The 19041-nt window shown below is 32.9% G+C and overlaps 1 protein-coding gene across 37 annotated transcripts in view; it reads right to left on the bottom strand.

Moving 5' to 3' along the window:
* Positions 1-19041, bottom strand: part of RIMS2 (regulating synaptic membrane exocytosis 2) — a 595628-nt gene that overhangs the window by 287360 nt on the left and 289227 nt on the right. For 27 of the 37 annotated variants that reach the window (XM_044914274.1, XM_021688308.2, XM_044914276.1 and 24 more), the window contains 4 exons: positions 7484-7551; positions 5538-5657; positions 2705-2804; positions 1556-1679 (listed from right to left, as the gene is read on the bottom strand). In XM_044914274.1, the coding sequence (XP_044770209.1) occupies positions 1556-1679; positions 2705-2804; positions 5538-5657; positions 7484-7551 (412 nt within the window). Of the gene's footprint in view, positions 1-1555; positions 1680-2704; positions 2805-5537; positions 5658-7141; positions 7351-7483; positions 7552-19041 lie in introns of all 37 variants that reach the window. The other 10 variants (XM_021688297.1, XM_021688304.2, XM_021688302.2 and 7 more) reach the window with 1 other exon arrangement.

Below are 19041 nucleotides of genomic sequence, written 5' to 3'. Positions count from 1 at the left end.
AGGAATAAACAGTCTTATGCATTTATAGCAGATTCATAAAAACATACTTTATTTTCTATGTGCTTTACTACATGATCATCCATTCTAATAAATTTTTTAATTAAAGATAGGTTTTATGGTATATTTTAATTCTATTCTATTCTTTAATCAATAACACTGAAGTATAAATAAAATATCACAAGAAAAATTTAAAGATTCAGATTGCGAATGAAATTTTTTAAATGTAGTAACTCCATTGAGGAAAAAATGCAAACATGTTTTTCACTGGGACTTACAAATGGTAACTGCATTTATGTCGAAAGTATGTACATTTTTGTTTGAGATTTGCCAAGATTGGTAGAAAAAATTTTAATAGTTAAGGTCATTCATAAAAGTACATAAAAGAATATTTAAGATATTAAAAATATGATTAGAGGATCCTTTAATACCAAGAAATATATTTGATTAATATACTAAGCTGATACACAGCAGTTTTACCATATTACAAAACTATGAATAGAAAAATGAAAAAGATACAATTTCGTGTGCCAGATTCATTACTTTGAAAGGAACATTTCAAAAAAACTAAGTTACTTTTTACACGCAAACAATGAGTCATGGAACACTACATCAAAAACTAATGATGTAATGTATGGTGATTAACATAACCTAATAAAATAAAATTAAATTTAAAAAACTAAGTTACCAACATAAAACATTTTCCCCAACATAAAAAGAGATCAAAATAATACAGTCCAATCATTTCCTAAGTGAAAGACAACTGGCCATTGGTACTCTACAACAAAAAAATAATTTTCATAGCTTCTACCCTCAAATACTTTTACCCCAAACTTGCACTTAATAATTTGCTGTCATTGTATATATTTTTTCTATTGCTTTTACTTAGTTATAGGTATATCTCTTACATCGGCCTAGAATATAAGCTTCTATAAGGGAAACACTGCTGTGATATTTAATGAGAAATTATCAGGATACAGCACAAAAGGATTATATTTATTGTCAACTTTTGGAAATTGCTAATTTAATCTATAGGCAAAAAATTACAAAAGCCAAGGAGTACTTTGGTTCTGTTTCCTTAAACACATCATGTTGTTCCTTAAACTGTTCCTCTATTTAGGAATAGTGTGTCCTTGGGACCTCTCTTTCCTATGTTGAAATCTCCATTTTGAAAAAAAAAAATATGTAAGATCCATTGACCCTCATTTTCACAATGTAGAGGACCATAGTTCATGAACTTTCTTTTAAAAGTAATTGTTATGATAGTCCCCTTCTCCTACTATGCCTTTAGCCACCTACTAAGCTACTAAGACAATAAAAATAATAAACACCTAAATATTTCTTCTTCTTTTATAATAACTGTGTATTCTAGCATGATCAAATAAAGAAATGTCATGATTTTTGGTGAGCTGTTTTAGCAAAAAAGGAGAAAAGAAGCACTGTCCTCAAAACAATAATTTTTATGGAGCAATCAGATATTTTTAGATTGCACACTACAAATCGTATAACAGTAGTCAACTTTATAAGGTATGTGCATAAAGTACACAAACCGACTCACCCAATAGGTCTTGAAACAAGAAGCTCCACTTGTGGTTCAGGTTTGGATTCCAGAATGATGTTATATACTTCCTCAAATGTGGCTCCTTGCAATAACCTTCCATTCCATTCTAATACTTCATCACCTGTAGTGTATTCCAGTAATGATAATTTTAGAAAGAAAAACTAATCCCATAAAATGCACTTGAAACCAAAGCACTCTTAAACTGCAATGAACTCGATAGAATAAAGTCACCATTATGGAATAAGACATACTGAGAACAGCTCCATTGGCATAAAATTTGATGGTAAGGATGATTAGTACTTTTACCCAAAAGGACAAAGGTCTGAGGAATAAAGTTACGTAAAAGTTATCTCCGTGGTTTCTTAATAGGAATCTAATTCCAGAAATTATTAAAATCTGTTAACTCTTGGAAAATTTTATGACTATATTCTAGGTTTGTCAATATATATGCAACTGAGCACCTTGTCTAAAATTTCTCTTTTTTTTTTTTTTAGATTTTATTTATTTATTTGGGAGAGAGCACACGTGAGAGAGAGCACAAGCGGGGTAGTGGAGGGGGGTGGGGAGCGAGGGAGAGAGGGAGAAGCAGACTCCCTGCTGAGTGAGCAGGGAGCTCGATGCTGTGCGGGGCTCAATCCCAGGACCCTGGGACCATGACCTAAGCTGAAGACAGACACTTAACCAACCACCCAGATGCCCCTACAGTTTCTTATAAAATGTTTAAAGCTTAGCATCTTATCATATTCTCTCCAAGGGACTCAAGGATCTCTCCAATAGTATCCATTACCAAAGAGATAAGGAGTCACACATTGTAGGAAATATGTATTTATCCATAACGTTTGTTTCCTAAACTGTTGGAATTTTTTCAAAAGAAAAGTAAAGCCTTATGGGAAGCAAAATAGATTAATACTAGATACAAAATAAGAATATCCATCAGGAAAAAAAATCAGTAAATATAAAAATCTTTCTATCTGATGTGACTCAAGAAATAATAGTTACACTTGCCATTAAGAATAAAGATTTTTTTTATTTAAGTTAAAAATGAGTTCCTTGTTTTTGGTCAAATCATTTCTAAGTGAGGACAACTTTTTTATAACTACTTGAGTTTAACAGTTTAAATATAAATAATCAAAGATAGAAACCTACCTGGTCTAAGATGTCCTACAGTATCAGCTAAACTTCCCTTTTTTACTTTGGTAATAAATGCACAAAGCCGACCTGATTCAGTCATCTTTCCTCCTACAACCTGTTTAAAAGAGAAAAGTGTTAAAACAGGCATATTGTTCAAAGGAACATAGCTGAAGATTCAAGTAAAAAATAACTAGACAATTTGTAGCTTTTAAAACTGTAATATTCTAAAAATAATTTTTAATAATATAGTGTTATTAGAAACTGAGGACATGTTCCATAAGTGGACTCTTTTGAGATATTCTAAAATTTTCACAATTTAATCTAGTATTTGTAAAAAAAAATATTGGGGAAATCGGAGAGGGAGACGATCCATGAGAGACTATGGACTCTGAAAAACAAACTGAGGGTTCTAGAGATGGGGGGGGATGGGTTAGCCTGGTGATGGGTATTAAAGTTCTGCATGGAGCACTGGGTGTTACACACAAACAATGAATCATGGAACACTACATCAAAAACCAATGATGTAATGTATGGTGATTAGCATAACATAATAATAAAAAAAATTACATACCTTAGAAAGAATTTAATAATTTGTACTTTCTCTTAGAGAATTATTTTTATCATTTCCAAAAACATGCTATTACAGTATTATAGAATTATATTAATGTTTCTAGTTATAGATTTCAAATATCATAACCACATAAATATTTGTTACTTTGACTATAGTTATGATAACCCACCAAAATTTCATTATTTAGTAATCTTTTAGGCTCATTGATAATGTAAATGATAATGATGGACTTTTCCTAAGAAAATTACAAAATGTACTTAATCTCATTAGAACTCATGTAAACTTTACGCTATTTGCATCCCAATTTTTCTATTTTTATGTTTCTATTAATATATATCTTTTAGAAAGAGGAAAAACAAATGTTAGCAATAATCCTGCAGAGTCATATGTGTACCTGTAAGACTGGCCTCTTACAAATTTAATGCTTGTGATCAACTACCATTCAACCAATATATCAACTTTATAGCATGTTAAGCAAATAACAGTAATTGACTTCATTAATTAGTTTTTTTCCTCTAAATTGAGTGAACAATATCTGAATTTTAAAAATCACTGGCTTTTTCTATGTATTTATTCCCAAGTTGTAGTGAAACACCCCCAGTTGCAGTTCAGTTCATACTAACTAATGAGTGCTATGTTTGATTCTGAAAATTAAATGTATAGATATTATGGGCTGACATCCTTATGTTAATATTTTAAAACTTTCTTGGCTTGATAAACTTCAATAATAATAATTAATGATACTTTATACTATGATTATTATTATTATTAAAATCTTACAGTGCGCTAGCTACTGTGCTAAATGCTTGTATATTGCTTTAAGTTTATTATAATAATTCAATAAGCATTATTATCTCCATTTTACAGATGAGGAATCTGAGGCTAACAGAAGCTTAGTTGCCCAATGTCATGTTGCTTGTAATGGCCGTAGTCGGGATTCAAGCCAAGACTCCCTAACCTCTACTTTTCACTGCTCTAACACTCTATTGGACAGATCTGGATTTAAATCTCACCTTCATCATCATCTTTGTGACCGTGGGCAAGTTATGACACCTCTCTAAGCCTATTTCTCATCTGCTGTGTTAAATAATATGATAGAAGTAAAATGCTCAGATGAGTGCCAGCTACATGGCAGGCACCCAATAAATGTTTGTTGGCCAATTCCACTTATACCCAAAGTTTTCTAATATCTCACTATATTCTATAGGGCAACTTCTGTGGTAATTGCTTAACTCTAAAAACCACTTACTCTTTTTTCATTTCAGTTTTTAATTCACCATACAGATGAACAATAACAACAACAAAAAACCAACAACAACAACAACAACAAAAAACCCAAAACCACAAAGTTCTGTTTGATCTACTTACCAAATAACTGGTATTTTACAGTCAAATATGAATTAACAGTTATATTAAATCTCCTACCATAAGTATTTTTGAGTTTCCAGACTTTAAACAGTATACTCTTTCTCACACACACAAATACATACACACCCACATTTTCCTACCCTTAAACAAAAATTATATTGTTTCTAAAAAACAAAATTCAACCACATAAATTTGAAGATCTAATTGGCTTTATTAAGTGATTCATGAATTGGACAGCATCCCATCTAGCAAGCAGAGGAGAGCTCTTCTGAGGTCAACAAAAGAAAGGTTTTCAAAGGCTGAGAGAGGGCATTAAAAAAAAATAGAAGAAAGGAATTTATTAGCAAGGAATGCACCGTTAAGGCAAGACTGCCCTCCAAAAGGGGGTCTATCAATAAATTTCCTAGTATTGACCAGGAAATTCCATGTTGACTGGATAGAGGTTACATTGCTGGGGGACTGAAACTGCATTAAGCTAGGGATTAAGTTTTGTTTAACTGACATGGGGCCTTAACCTAAGTGATGCTATTTGAGGCCTGTGGTTTTCCTTTAAACACCATGTCATAAATATACTACATTTCCCAAGTTTGCATATTTAGTCATTGGTTAAAACCATTGTTTTAACAGAATATAAACACAGATACAGACTTAAAGGACAGCACTGTATTCAGTATTCAAGCATATCACTCGAGTTGTATTTTCCAAAATCATATATACAAGTATTATTGTGGAATAAATAATACTTGGAAAATGAAAAGGTTTTGGGTCATGAGTGCAAATACTTGGGAATTCTTGAAAATGGGAAAGAAATACTAAGTTGGCATAAGTTGGAAAGAGTTATTAAATTTTTGCTTTTCTCATAAATCAGTAAAGGAGTAGGGAGCCAAAATCTCATATTTCATCACATACCTTCAAGCCAAGCATTGCTCCTGAATCTCGAGGCACACTTCCATCTTTTAGACGCTTATTTAACAAAATGCGACCAATTAAACGATCTCCATCTTTAGATGGCTGCCACGTCACAGGGTGCTGACATATTGCATCAACAAACAAAAAAAAATTAATGTTCTTTTATGATAAATAACCCTTTGTTGTACATCTCTCTAAACTCCAGATTTCCAAAGAGTTATGATTACACAAACCAGTTTGCATTCAAAACACTGATCAAAAGGGCTTACTACGTTATGCTGATATGCTCCAAATCTCAAGATTTTTCAAAATCCAATTACTGCAAATTTTTACAGTGCCCTGACACATTATTGCAGTTATATGTTCTATGAAATCTGAGAAATCTTGAAAATATATGCAAACTATCTACATGCTGAAGATTAATTAAAAAATTCACATGACAGAAGAGACAGATTGAAATTCTATGAGGTTAAATTCATTTAAAAATGATATTTTAATATTCAAACACTATTGGAGACTTTGAAAGACTTAATTACAGTATAAGTTAAAAGGTAAAATTATATTAATACATCAAATTTGAGCCTATGATGAGGGCTTCTTTGAAATAGGTTTTTAGATTAAAATTATAAAAATACACAAGCCCCAGTAACTTTTCAGCTGAATCTACATGACAGAGAGAGAGACCTAATTCAAAGGTGAGGCTAGTTTATATTTCTCACTTTTTGCAGGTTCATTGATTCTTTCAGGTCTTTGATCTATTTAGTAAATTAAATTTATTAGATAATTCAATGGTATCCACTGTTAAATAAGCTTGAAAATGTGAGGAGTTTATCTCTTTCTCAGGGCAGAGCCAAGCCCTTTATAAATCATGACACCGTCCATTACGAATTATATGTCAAATAACAAAGTAAACGATTTGTGTAATCATAGTTTCAGTCATCTAAAAGTAACATGCACATCTTCATGCAAAATTTGGCAGGCAAAAGACAAGTTCTAGTCAATCACATCTATATGGTAAAAAGATTTCAAAAGTCTCACTATTCTAAAAGCAAAAATAATAAATACCAAAGCAGATGGCAATGGTTCTAGTACTAATTAATACTACATTAAAATGCTATGACAATAAAACAAAAGAGCAAAATGACAGTGAAAGGGAAAAAAGAAAAACAACTTTTTCTGTGCAAACAGACCCAATTATCTCCCTTTTGCCTGGGATTGAAACTATTAATAATTTAATTTTCATCCCAAGGAAAACATATGCAAGCAATCAAATAAGCCAATCCAAAAATTCTTTATATTTGTGGTTTATAAAAACATCGCAAAGTTCTCTCATGCGACCATAGCCAGAGCATTCCTTTGTTCCTAATTTTTTTGTTTCATTTACTTATTTTTTGGTATGCCGTCGACCAACAAAAACAGCAAAGCAAGCAAGAAGGATTTTGGTTTGTTTGGTTTGGTTTTGTTTTTCTTTTCTGCACCTTAAGAAATGCTACATTGACCCTTGAAATGCCCTGTCCTTTTATTGTGTTCCGTTCGAATGAGTGACAGAGAGCAAACGAAGACCAAATGAGCAGGTTAAAAGGCAGGCTCCACAGGCTCAGTACCTTATCACTATGGCTATGCTCCTCGTTAAGGGTTGTGCTACTACAGGTATCTACCCCAGAGTCCTTAATCTGAGGCTCAGACCATTCCAAGTCCTCTTCCAAAGAGTGGCCACCAAAGTACATCATTTCCTTTTGTCTCTCAGACCTGGTGTTAGAGTCCGACAAAACTGCCTGCTCACTAGTTTTTCTTTTTCCCTTTTGACTGTCCCCTACAGGTGTGGGATAAAAATAAAAATAAATAAAAAAAAAAGATACAGAAAAGAAAACATGCAAAGGTGTAAATAAAAAAGGAAAAGTGAAACGAAAAACGAAAGTTGAATAGTAAGGCTCCACATGTCTCACCAAAGACATTGGGGATGCCTCACTGCTATGCCAAGACGTATGGTCCAACCAGTTGTAATCCATGTCTCCTGTGAGAGTCAGACAGACAAAGAGTGCAGTAAAGGAGACAGCGAAAGAGAGGACAGACAAAGACATTATAAACATTTTAAACTATGTGATCCTGTCTGGTTTCAAGAACTTTGTCTGCAGCACTCACGATATATACCAAGAGAAAGCTAAGGTTCCAAATGAGTAAAATTTATAGAATGCAGAATATAAAGTTTATGTACTCTAGATGGATCCTACAGATCAAAAGTTCTGCAAGAAGAGAAAAGGCTAATGATAAACAGGAATAGAAATGAAAAAATTATATATTCCAAAAAAGAAAAAGACTATCCACTGTGTCTATTATTCATGCTATTTTTTTCCATGCTGGCCTACAGACAGGAGGTCGTTCTCCAAAGATTAAGGAACATTTTCAGAATTAAACAGCGGTTTGCCAATAACCACTATAACAAAAAACCAAGTAATTAAGTGTTGTTCCTGGAATGTAGTATGATATTCTTTATAATGCTCAAACCTCCCAAAAAATCGGGGTGGTTTAAAAAAGAAGAATTGGTTACACAAAAGATTAATTTTGTATGAAAATGAAAAAAACCAGAATCACTCAATTTCTATTAGTAAAAATAAAATGAACTTTACTTAAATATCATGAATTACTTAAAATTACTTTGAAATAATTTTTCAACTTTTTTGCAGAAATTGCATTCTCATAAAAAGTAAATTTTCTTTTAAAATGATTTTGTCAGACAATGTATATAATTAGCAACGAAGAATGAATATCCATTTCCCAAATTTATGTGCTCCTTATTTGCTTTACATTTAAAAAAAATTCTTTTTAGTCTATATGTGTACATATGCATCTTTTTAAGCTCTAGTCATTTTTCTTTTACTTAAAAATATTTACTAAATACCTTCCATTTGCTATGTATTGTGCTAAGCTCTAGCATAAGGAGTAAAACAATGAGACACAGAACACAGTGAAGATAAACACAGTAAATAAATCATGAATGCCATACAGGAAAGCACACTATGAGAGAGTACAATAAGTGCAAAGGGCAGAACTCTCAAAACACCATGAAAGAGTATAATAAGATCTAATGTAGATTTTGGGGTCAGCAATGACCTCTAAAGAAGTGATCTTTAAAATGAGAAATGAAATACGTGGCCTAAAAGACAAGTAAGGAGATAGGTAGATGGAAAGTGGAGGAAAGAACATTCCAGGAAGAAGCAACAACAGGATACTGTAGAAAAACTGATGGAACACCAGTGTGTCTGAACCAAAAAGAATGCTAAGTGAGAGGGCACCTGGGTGGCTCAGTCGTTAAGTGAATGCCTCTCGCTAAGGTCATGGTCCCAGGGTCCTGGGATGGAGCCCCAGATCGAGCTTCCTGCGCCGCGGGAAGCCTGCTTCTCCCTCTCCCACTCCCCCTGCTTGTGTTCCCTCTCTCACTGTATCTCTCTCTGTCAAATAAATAAATAAAATCTTTAAAAAAAAAAAAAGGAATGCTAAGTGAAGTGAGGCAGCACAAACCAGCTTAGAGAGGACTTTTTATGCTGTATTAAAGATTACGGATTTCATTCACTGAAGGATTTTAAGCAAGATGTTGACATGAACTGATTTACATTTTAAAAAGATGAATCTAAGTACTAACTACAGATTGGGTTGGAAGACACCAAGGTTAATAGGCATTTGCAATAATCCATGGGACAGGTAATTATAGTTTGAACAAAAGTGACAGCAACAGATAAGGTATGAAAAGGGAACTGAGAGACGTTTTGGCGGTAGAAATAAGAGAAGAAAGACTGAAGAGGGGCATCTTGACTGGCTCAGTCAGTAGAGCATGTGACTCTTGATCTCAGTGTCACGAGTTTGAGCCCCATGTTGGGTGTAGAGATTACTAAAAAAAAGAATAAAAAATTTAAGAAAGACTCAAGAGTCAAGGATAAGTCCCAGGTTTCTGGCATTAACAACTGAATGGAAGGAAAGACTACTTATAAGATGGAGAAAGCTGGAGGAAGAGCACTTTTTATTAGAAAGGGGTAGGAAGGAAATACTCCATTTCATAGACTCTAAGATGTCACTGACTATAGAATTCACACATACTAAAATGATAGAAATATGCATCTTAGAATTTATTCAATATGGTGATTGATTTTGGATATATTATTCAAAATATCTATAAGTTATTCAAGTGGGCATATAAAAAATCGATTTGTTAAGCTGTAACAAAGAAAAGTCCGAGCTGCAGACATAAATTGGAATTATTAGCACACAGATAGGACTCAGTGGATCATTTAGGAACAGAAGGTAAAATAAGATATGAAGAGGAGCCTGACTGAATCCTAACATTTAGAGTTTGGTTTGAGAAAAAGAGAGGCTGAGAAAGAGCATGCCAGAAAGAAAAGAAGGAGGGAGGGAGAGGGAGTTCCCCAAACCAAACAGAAGAGAGTTTCCTCAGCAGGAGGAGAAAGGAACTATGGTGAATGATTTCTGTACAGTAGGTAAGATAAGGAACAGAAAAGTGTGCATTTGATGTGGCAACATGAAGATCAGAAGGAGGCTAGAGAAAACTTTGGAAAGAATTATGAAAATTAAAATCTGTTGAAGTAACTGAAGAATCAAAGGGAGACAAGGAAGTAGAAAAATTGTGTGTAGACAAATGGTTCACAAAGTGAAATCCCCTAAATAGCATAATCAACATCACCCTGGGACTTGTTAAAAGTGCCAGATTTTTAGGCACCAGCTGAGACTTAAGTAATCAGAAATTCTGTAGATAAGGCCTAGCAATCTGTTTTTTAACAACCCACCAGGTGATTATGATCTCAATAATGTTTGAAAACCGCTGGAGATAATTCTCTTAAGAAGTTTATTTGTGAAGGATGATGCTATTGGGCTAAATACACAAAATTTACTTTGTAGGGGAAAAATATTCTTTAATCTACAAAATAGACAAGTGCTTCCCAATCTTTCTCATGGCACAAATTGACAATTAAAATTTTATGGCTACCCAAAAAGTTAAGAGTATTTGTATCTCAGAAAACCCTTTGAAAATACAATAGTGCTCCACACAAAAGCACTGATAAATCTCTAAACTGAATTAAAAACAGTGTGGAAACCCTAAAGGAAAATTCTTGGCTGGTTTATGTGAAGGTGTGAGAACCTAGCTCACAATGTCTCTTTCTCCCAATGCCTACAACCTACCAAAAAAGGAAGAAATGAAGTTCTTTCCTGAGTAAATAAAGGACAAGCTGTTTAACCATTTGAAGCCAAAGCAAAAATATTTGACTGACCAAAAAAAAAAAAAAAGTGTTATATATGGTAGGTAGCCAGTAAACATTTGTTGAATGAGTAAAAGAATTACTTAAGAATTAAATACAGTAACCAATGTAAATCATACACAAAATAGTCCTCAACCACTAGGACTATTAGTATTAGTATTCTTATTCTGTATAGCTTCAAAGGGCAGAACTAAGATAATAAAATATTCTTCCTTTAGTAACATTTCAAAAATGTATTGCTAGGCTTTCCAGTTCCAGAACAAGAAAAAGAAGACACAGAAAGAACCTAATAGAAATTTTAAAACTGAAAAATAACTGAAATTGAAAAAGCAAATGGATGACCTCAACTGTAGAATGCAGAAAACAGAGGAACAACTCAATGAACTTGAAAATAGAACAACAGAAATCACTCAATCTGAAAAACATAAAGTAGACTAATAAAATAAAATAATAAAATAAAATAAAAATAAAAATAAATAAAATAAGCGAGGACTCCGGGGCTTGAAGAATTACAACAAAAGATCCAAAATTCACATCATTGTAGTCCCAGAAGGAGAGGAAAAAGAAGCTAAGCCTGAAAAAGTATTTAAAGAAACAGTGACTGAAAAGTTCCCAAATTTGTAAAACGTGTAAGCTGAGCCTACTGATTCAAAAAACTACATAAACTCCCAAACAAGAAACACTCAAAGAAATCTGTGCAAGACATACTATAATCAGACTAAAAACTAAAGACAAACTGTCTTGAAAGCAGCAAGAGAAAAACACCTTACCTAAAGAGGGAAAATAATTTGAATGACAGTGGATTTCTGATCAGAAACTTTGTAGGCCAGAAGAAAATGGAACAATATTTTTAATTGCTGAAATAAAAGAATGTCAACCCTGAATTCTAAACATGGTAAATTACATCTCAGAAATGAATGAGAAATAAAGACATTCTCAGACAAAACAAAACTAAGAGAATTTGTCACCAACAGACCTACCCTAAAAGAATGTCTAAAGAAAAGTTCTGGAAACAAAAATAAACAAAAAAAGAGGGAACCTTGAAATACTGAGAAGGAATAAAGAACATAGTAAGCAAAAATATGGGTAAATACAACAGACTTTCCTTTTCCTCTTGAGCTTTCTAAATTATGTTTGGTGTTTGAGCCAAAAAGTATACATTGTCTGATGTGCTTTTTGACATATATAGAAGAAATATTTAAGAAAATTACATTAGAAACAGGGAAAGGCAAAGGAACGTAAGGTATGTAAGGTTTCTACACTTCACTCTAGTAAAATGTAAACACCAGTAGGATGTGATAGTGCATATGTAATATATTATCTAGAGCAACCACTAAAAATGTCTTTGCAAAGAAATACACTCAAAAAACACTAGAGATGAATCAAAATGCAACTCAAAAAAATGTTCAAATAACCCATTGGAAGGCAAGAAAAAGAAAGCAGAGAAATAAAAATCAGAGGGAACAGAATACAAAAAAGAAAATGGCAAACAACAAAAAAATGCAGACCAATGTCCCTCACAAACACAGAAATACTTAACAAAATATTAGCAAATAGAATTCAGCAATATATAAAAAGTATGATACACTCTGACCAAATGAGGTTTATTGCTGGAATGTCAGACTGGTTGAATATTGAAAATCAGTGCAACCTACCATATTCACAAATTAAAAGAGAAAAATCACACAATCCTATTCGTTGATGCAGAAAAAAAATTCATGATTTAAAAAAACTCTCAAAAAACAAGGAATACAGGAGAACTTGCTCAAATAAACAATCAACCAAGAACCTACAGCTAAGATCATACTTAATGGTAAAAGGCTAAATTCTCTATGTGAAGAGAAATTTCACCAAAAAGAATATCTTTATTTGTAAAGGTAGCTAAAAGGTGGAAACAACCAAAATATCTTTCAATAGGCAAATGACCAAACAAACTGTGGTATATCCATACCATTGAATACTACTCAGTAATAAAAAAAAGCAAAAACTATTTATACATACAACACAGATGGACCTCAAGGGCAATATGCAGAATGGGGAAAAAAGTCACAAAATGTTACATACCATATGATTTCATTCATACAATATTCTCTAAATGATAAAATTATAGAGATGAAAAATAAATTATTGGTTAGCAGAGGTTAGGGATGAGCAGGGGTGGGGGGGAATGTTACTATAAAGGGGTAGCATAACCAAGATCTTTGTGGTGGTATAGTAGTTCTGTACCTTTATAATAGCAGGGGTCTATAAATCCATATATGTGATGTCATAAAACTATATAAACTATATAAATTGATGTCAATTTCCTGGTTTTGATATTGTACTATAATTATCCAAGATGTAATCATTGAAGGAAACCAGGTGAAGGGCACACGGGATCTCTGTGTACTATCACTGCAGCTTTACAATTCAAAGAAAAGGCTAGAGTACCACTTGTCAGCATGACTTAGAGAAAATTGGTGCTTCAGTTAGGAAGTCACACAAAAAGCACACTAAATTTTATGTAGCTCTAACATTCAATGATTCTATTACTGCAAGTTAAACATTCTTAAATATGAAACCTGATTAAAAATAGTAATCAAAGACTCAGATCTTAGGCTAAGATTTTCTCCTTCACTTACCTCTACTGTAAAACACAAACTAATCCAACAGTGTGTGTGTGTGTGTGTGTGTGTTGAATACACAGAGAAAAAAGTTTGAATATTCTATTTATTACATTTTTTTCTAAGTCATTAAGTGAATGCAAGAGTTTATTAACTACGTCATTGTTTTCATTACTTTAACAGAGGTTTTATAATTAAATCACATATTATATAAAAGTATTCTTCAATATCCTCATTTTTAAGTTAAACCAAATTTAAGTCCACAGCATATGATGACAGAAAGAGTTTTGTAGCTAGAGCCACAAAACCTATGTTAAAGTATCTGTTTCATTCCTTATTAATTTTAGGACTTGGGCAAGTCAAGTAATACATTAGGCCCCATTGCCTCATCCATATAAAAAGAGATTAATTGTGATATCTCACAGATTGTTGAGAGGTTTAAATATGATAATGGTAATCAAAGTTCTCTGCAAATTGTAGAGTCATCCCCATTTGATCATCATTATTAAAATGAAATAATCAAACTTCCATTCTAAAATAGATAGGGAAAATTCATTTATAATCTTTTATTTTTCCTCTCATTTCTCTTCCTGATATTTTGCCCTCCTCTTCAACTTGTCAAGTTATAAATGTTGGCATTTCCCAACATGGAACACTGACTGCAAAATGTTAATAGGTCGAGTAATATAAAGGTCTTCTAGTCAAATAAGTTTGGAAAACTCTAGATTAAATGTAATTAAATAGATTTCTGGAGTGAATGGTTTTTCACATAGTAATGACAATATGTTTCTTTACATGAATTATATAACATATAGTTTCCACGAACCTAATTGGAACACTAACCTTTCTAATGGAACAAGTGTTTCGGGAACTGTATTTTGAGACATAATGCTGAAACCTTCCTGGAAGGTCATTTTTCTTCATAAGGTAACCATTAAAACTGATAATAAGATGTAAGTATTTCCCCCCCTAAAGAAAATGTTCAGTATTAAAGGAGACTCAAAGTTAAAAAAAAAAAAAAAGTTATATAGAGTGAATATTCTCTAAGGCAGTGATTTTCCAACTATGTTCCATGGAGTTGCTTCAGAAACAACTGTTAGGGTATATGTGGAAAACTGATTCTAAGGTGCTGCCCCATTATCCCCACCGTGTGGTGTTCATGCTTTTGCTCCTAATTAAGACAGTGAAATGACAAGGTGATGGAATGTCACTCCCATGATATCATTAGCAAGACTGTGTAGCTAGTCAATTTGCTCTAGAGATTATCTTTGCTAGCTTGATGAAGTAAGCAGCCATGATGAGAAGCCCATGTGCCAAGGAACAGCAGGCTGTCTTTAGGAACTGTGGGTACCATCTAAGAACTTTGGGTAGTATCCAGTCACAAGGAAATGAATTCTGCTGACAATCTCACTGAACTTGGAATCAGATTCTTCCTCCGTTGAGCCTCCAGATAAGAACACAGCCCAGCCAACACCCTTATTGTAGCTTTGAGACTCTAAGCAGAGGGCACAGCTAAGCCGTGCTGAGACTCCTGAATAACAGAAATTGTGAGATAGTAAATATGTATTGTTTTAAGCCACTAGGTTTATGGTAATTTGTTCCTAATATACTGCCAGCTTCCAAAGCAGCAAATTTTAAAGATATGGACCAAAACATAAAAGTCAGTAGATCTAAAGGCCAGATAGATTCTTTAGACCAAATTTCAACCTCCAAAGCAAAACTAAGACTACTCAAAATACATTAGCACTTTAAATAGAAAGATAAACATTATTCATAATTAGCTTGTTTTTTTTTTTAAATCTTGCTCCTCTGGTGTTATTAATATATTCTTCTTTAATTATATGTGATTTTAATCTATTTTAATCAATCACATGTTATTAAAGAATATATTGATAACACAACGATGGTATATATTACATCCATTAGAATTCATTTTAATTATTACACAGCGTAAAACTGTTCTAGGTTCTGTGGGTACAAATAGGATCTCAAGAAACTCACATTCTAGAAAGGTAGGTAAAATATATAACACAGCATAACACAGTGTAACATACCTTAATATAATATACATCCATTGTATTCTATTTCACTTCATCTAAGTTGCTATCAATTATAATGTATACCAATTATCTCATGTATCACTAAAAAAATGCTACCATTAAACAATGATAAGCATTTAATGGTAAGAATTACCTCTATTCCTAAGATATTATAATGTAAAAAAATTGCTTTGAATCAAAATTGTGGTATTTCATGAAAAAAATTGTTGATTATTCAGAAAAAGGAGAGATTAATACTTAGGAAATGCTTATAGGTGATATTTAAACTGTACCTTGAGAGATACAGTAAATTTTTACTTACTGGAGGCTTTTACTTTCTTAATGGGAAACAACATGTACAATCTTGGCAAAGAAAGGAGAATATATCAAACTACTGCTTCCAATATGAATATATATAATATGCTTGGGAAATGGTAAGTAGTAGAATATTAGCAAATAATCTTTCCCTCAACCTGTAAGTGGGTATTATTTCATGATCCGCATCAGTAGTACTCCGCCACTATGTTATAACACGGTTGTAAACTGTCACAAGCAATGCTAGTACTGATGAAGTAATGTAGTTTACAAACTATTTAATTTTTTTACCCAAAGTAAATTTCAAAGTAGAATTAATTCAAAATTGCATCTATGCTATTATCAATCTCAATTTCGTTAATGAAAAAGAAAGGAGAGGAGTAAAGCTACACAAGAAATTAGAAATTATCCATATCACTAGGAAAGGAATATGACCTGAGTATGAATTATGTTTCATACTGGAAACAATGTTTGGGAATTGTTGATCTTTATTATCAGCTCACGTAACTAATTTCATCAGATGTGAGATAACAGCAACTGTTTTATGCATTAAGAGAACAATAAAATGCTTGGTTTAAAAAGGACAGCATGGTTTCCTTCTGACATTGTCTCAGAACATGTGCTTTGGGAATCCATAAGAAGTCCATTTCCTTGAGGCTGCCATTCTAGAGCGATCACATGGAGAGAGAGAGAGAGAGAAATACCTGAGGAGGCTCAGCTGTTCCAGCCTCCCCATCCTCACCCTCACTGAGGTCCCAGACAAGAACAGAAACAATCAGTCCCTGCTAAGCCCTGTTCAAATTCCTGACCCACAGATACCATGAGCATATTAAATGGTTGTTTTATGCCACTAAGTTTGGGTGTTATTTGTAGTAATTGGAATACACACTCTATATGATTATCTTACTTAACCCTCACAATAACCATTTAAATTAGATAACGGTGATATATTTTGCAGGTGAGAAAAGTATAATTGAGAGGCTCAAATAATTTGCCCAAGATCACATTATTAGGCTATAATAGAGCCAGGATTAAAAACCCATGTAGTCTGTCTTGAAAATTCACATTCTTAAATCCTGTGCTAAAAATAAATTCTATGGAATTATCATCCTACAGATTTTATCCTATTTAGTAACTCGAAGGTCACATAATCCAAATCAGCCTCTAATTATGCATGATATTAAAAATAACCTTGATTAAGTAATTACTTTTCAATGGATTTTAAACAATTTTACGGAGCTATCTAAAAGTGGTTAAAAATAAAATTAATCCAATGCCAGTAAGCAAGAATAAAAACTCCATTTTTTATTTAAATTTATTAAATTTATTTAAAAATCCATTATTTAAATTTTAGTAAGTATTCCTCTTATCATTTGGGTTATATTCATTTAATCTGAAGTGAGATAACCTGAATCTCTCAAAATTAGGAAAGTAGGTCCGTAAGAATGTGCTTTCATAACTGTATGCGAAGTCTACTTATTTATTGTTTCCAAGTTGTGGGTTTTTTTTTTTAAGATTTTATTTATTTACTTGAGAAAGAGCAAGAGTGAGAGAGAATGCAGAGAGGGAGAGGGAGAAGCAGACTCCCTGCTGAGCAGAGAGCCCCACCCGGGGCTTGAGCCAAGGACCCTGAGATCATGACCTGAGCCGAAGGAAGATGCTTAACTGACTGAGCCACCCAGGTGCCCCTTCATGTTGTTTTTATATATAGTTCTAATTTTATGTTTTTTACTTAAAAATTCTTTCATTTGTTTTATTTGATATTATGTAATACACTCTGAGCTTTATAACCAAAGGAAAATAATTTTTTTAAGCTAAGATGTAACTGAGAGAAATCATACAATGTTGGAGCAAAAAGAAATCATAAAAACATTGTTTCATTCATTCACTTATTCATTGTTCCATATAGTCACCCATTTATTCAAAAAATAGCTGTTGAGAGCCTACCAGGTGCCAGCACTCAGGCTAATATCTGGGATACAACAAGAAAGAACATAAATAAGATCTTCAAGGAGGTTACATAGTGTCTAACAGGAAAACAAAACAAAACAATTAAGTAGCTCATTCTCTATAGTATTTTTTTTAAAACTGTTGTAGACTCTGGCATACAGAGTATGGCATGGAACATAAACATTAACTGAATAAATTAATGAATTCAAATAACAAGTCTAGTCATTGCTACACTTCTTTACACCATGGAGCCTCCTTCCTAACAAAACCTCCAAATACAAACTGGTTAAGAACAAAGTTTGGCTGAAACAAAGTGGCAGATCCAGATGCACATCCATATCCTCATATCCTCTTCAGCAGTTCTTAAAACATTAGCACAGATATCTGGTGCTTCATTGAGCATAGTTTTAAAAATATTGAATTAATCTATTTTCCTCACTTTAAAGAAGAAATTGAAGCCCAGAAAATGAAATAATCTTCCAAAGATTACAGTGGGGTCACTGTCAGAGCCTAGAATGGCACCTGTATCTTCAATCCATTGCTCTTTCTAATATACCACACTGTCTCGCTATAAAAAAGGATAAGTAATAAACCTATCAACCATACTAGCTCCTCAATGGCTTATAAATGTCTCTTTTCTTCTTTTTTTCATCCCAAACATCATATATTTAACTCTCCCAAACATATCCAAATGAATACAGTTGAGATAGTACTTATCCATTTCTTGGTAATAGAAAATATAGTTAAAACCTTAAATTTGTAGTTAAAATGTAAGTATAGTATTAACCATTAAGCAAATGCCCTCTTTACTGACAGTGTTTCAAAAATTGATAAATTAATTGTTGGCTCTAGCTATATAGGGAACTATCAGAACTTCAAGTACAGAATATTTAAGCTTAGTTGGAATAATTGTTTCAGCATTCTTCACAGCAGAAAATGTCTGGAAAAATGTATGTCAAATACAAATTATTGGAAAGATTTTTTTTTTTAAAGATTTTATTTAGTTGTCAGAGAGAGAGAGAGCACAAGCAGGGGGAGCACCAGACAGAGGGAGAAGCAGGCTTCCCACTGAGCAACGAGCCCAGTGTAGGACTTGATCCCAGGACGTGGGATCATGACCTGAGCCAAAGGCAGACGCTTAACTGACTGAGCCACCCAGGCGTCCCTAGAAAGTTTTTACAAAGAATCAGGCTGACAGGTAAAATGAATGATGATATTACTGAATCAGAAAAGCAAATTTCAGAAGAGTACTTTTAGTATGGCTTATTTATGTTAAAATATTTACATTAACCTATTTAACCTTTATAACAACCATGTGGAATAGATGCTA

The sequence above is a fragment of the Neomonachus schauinslandi genome, chromosome 4 (assembly GCF_002201575.2).
Source record: "Neomonachus schauinslandi chromosome 4, ASM220157v2, whole genome shotgun sequence".
NCBI classification, from domain to species: domain Eukaryota; kingdom Metazoa; phylum Chordata; class Mammalia; order Carnivora; family Phocidae; genus Neomonachus; species Neomonachus schauinslandi.
This window is presented reverse-complemented; position numbering and strand designations above follow the sequence as displayed.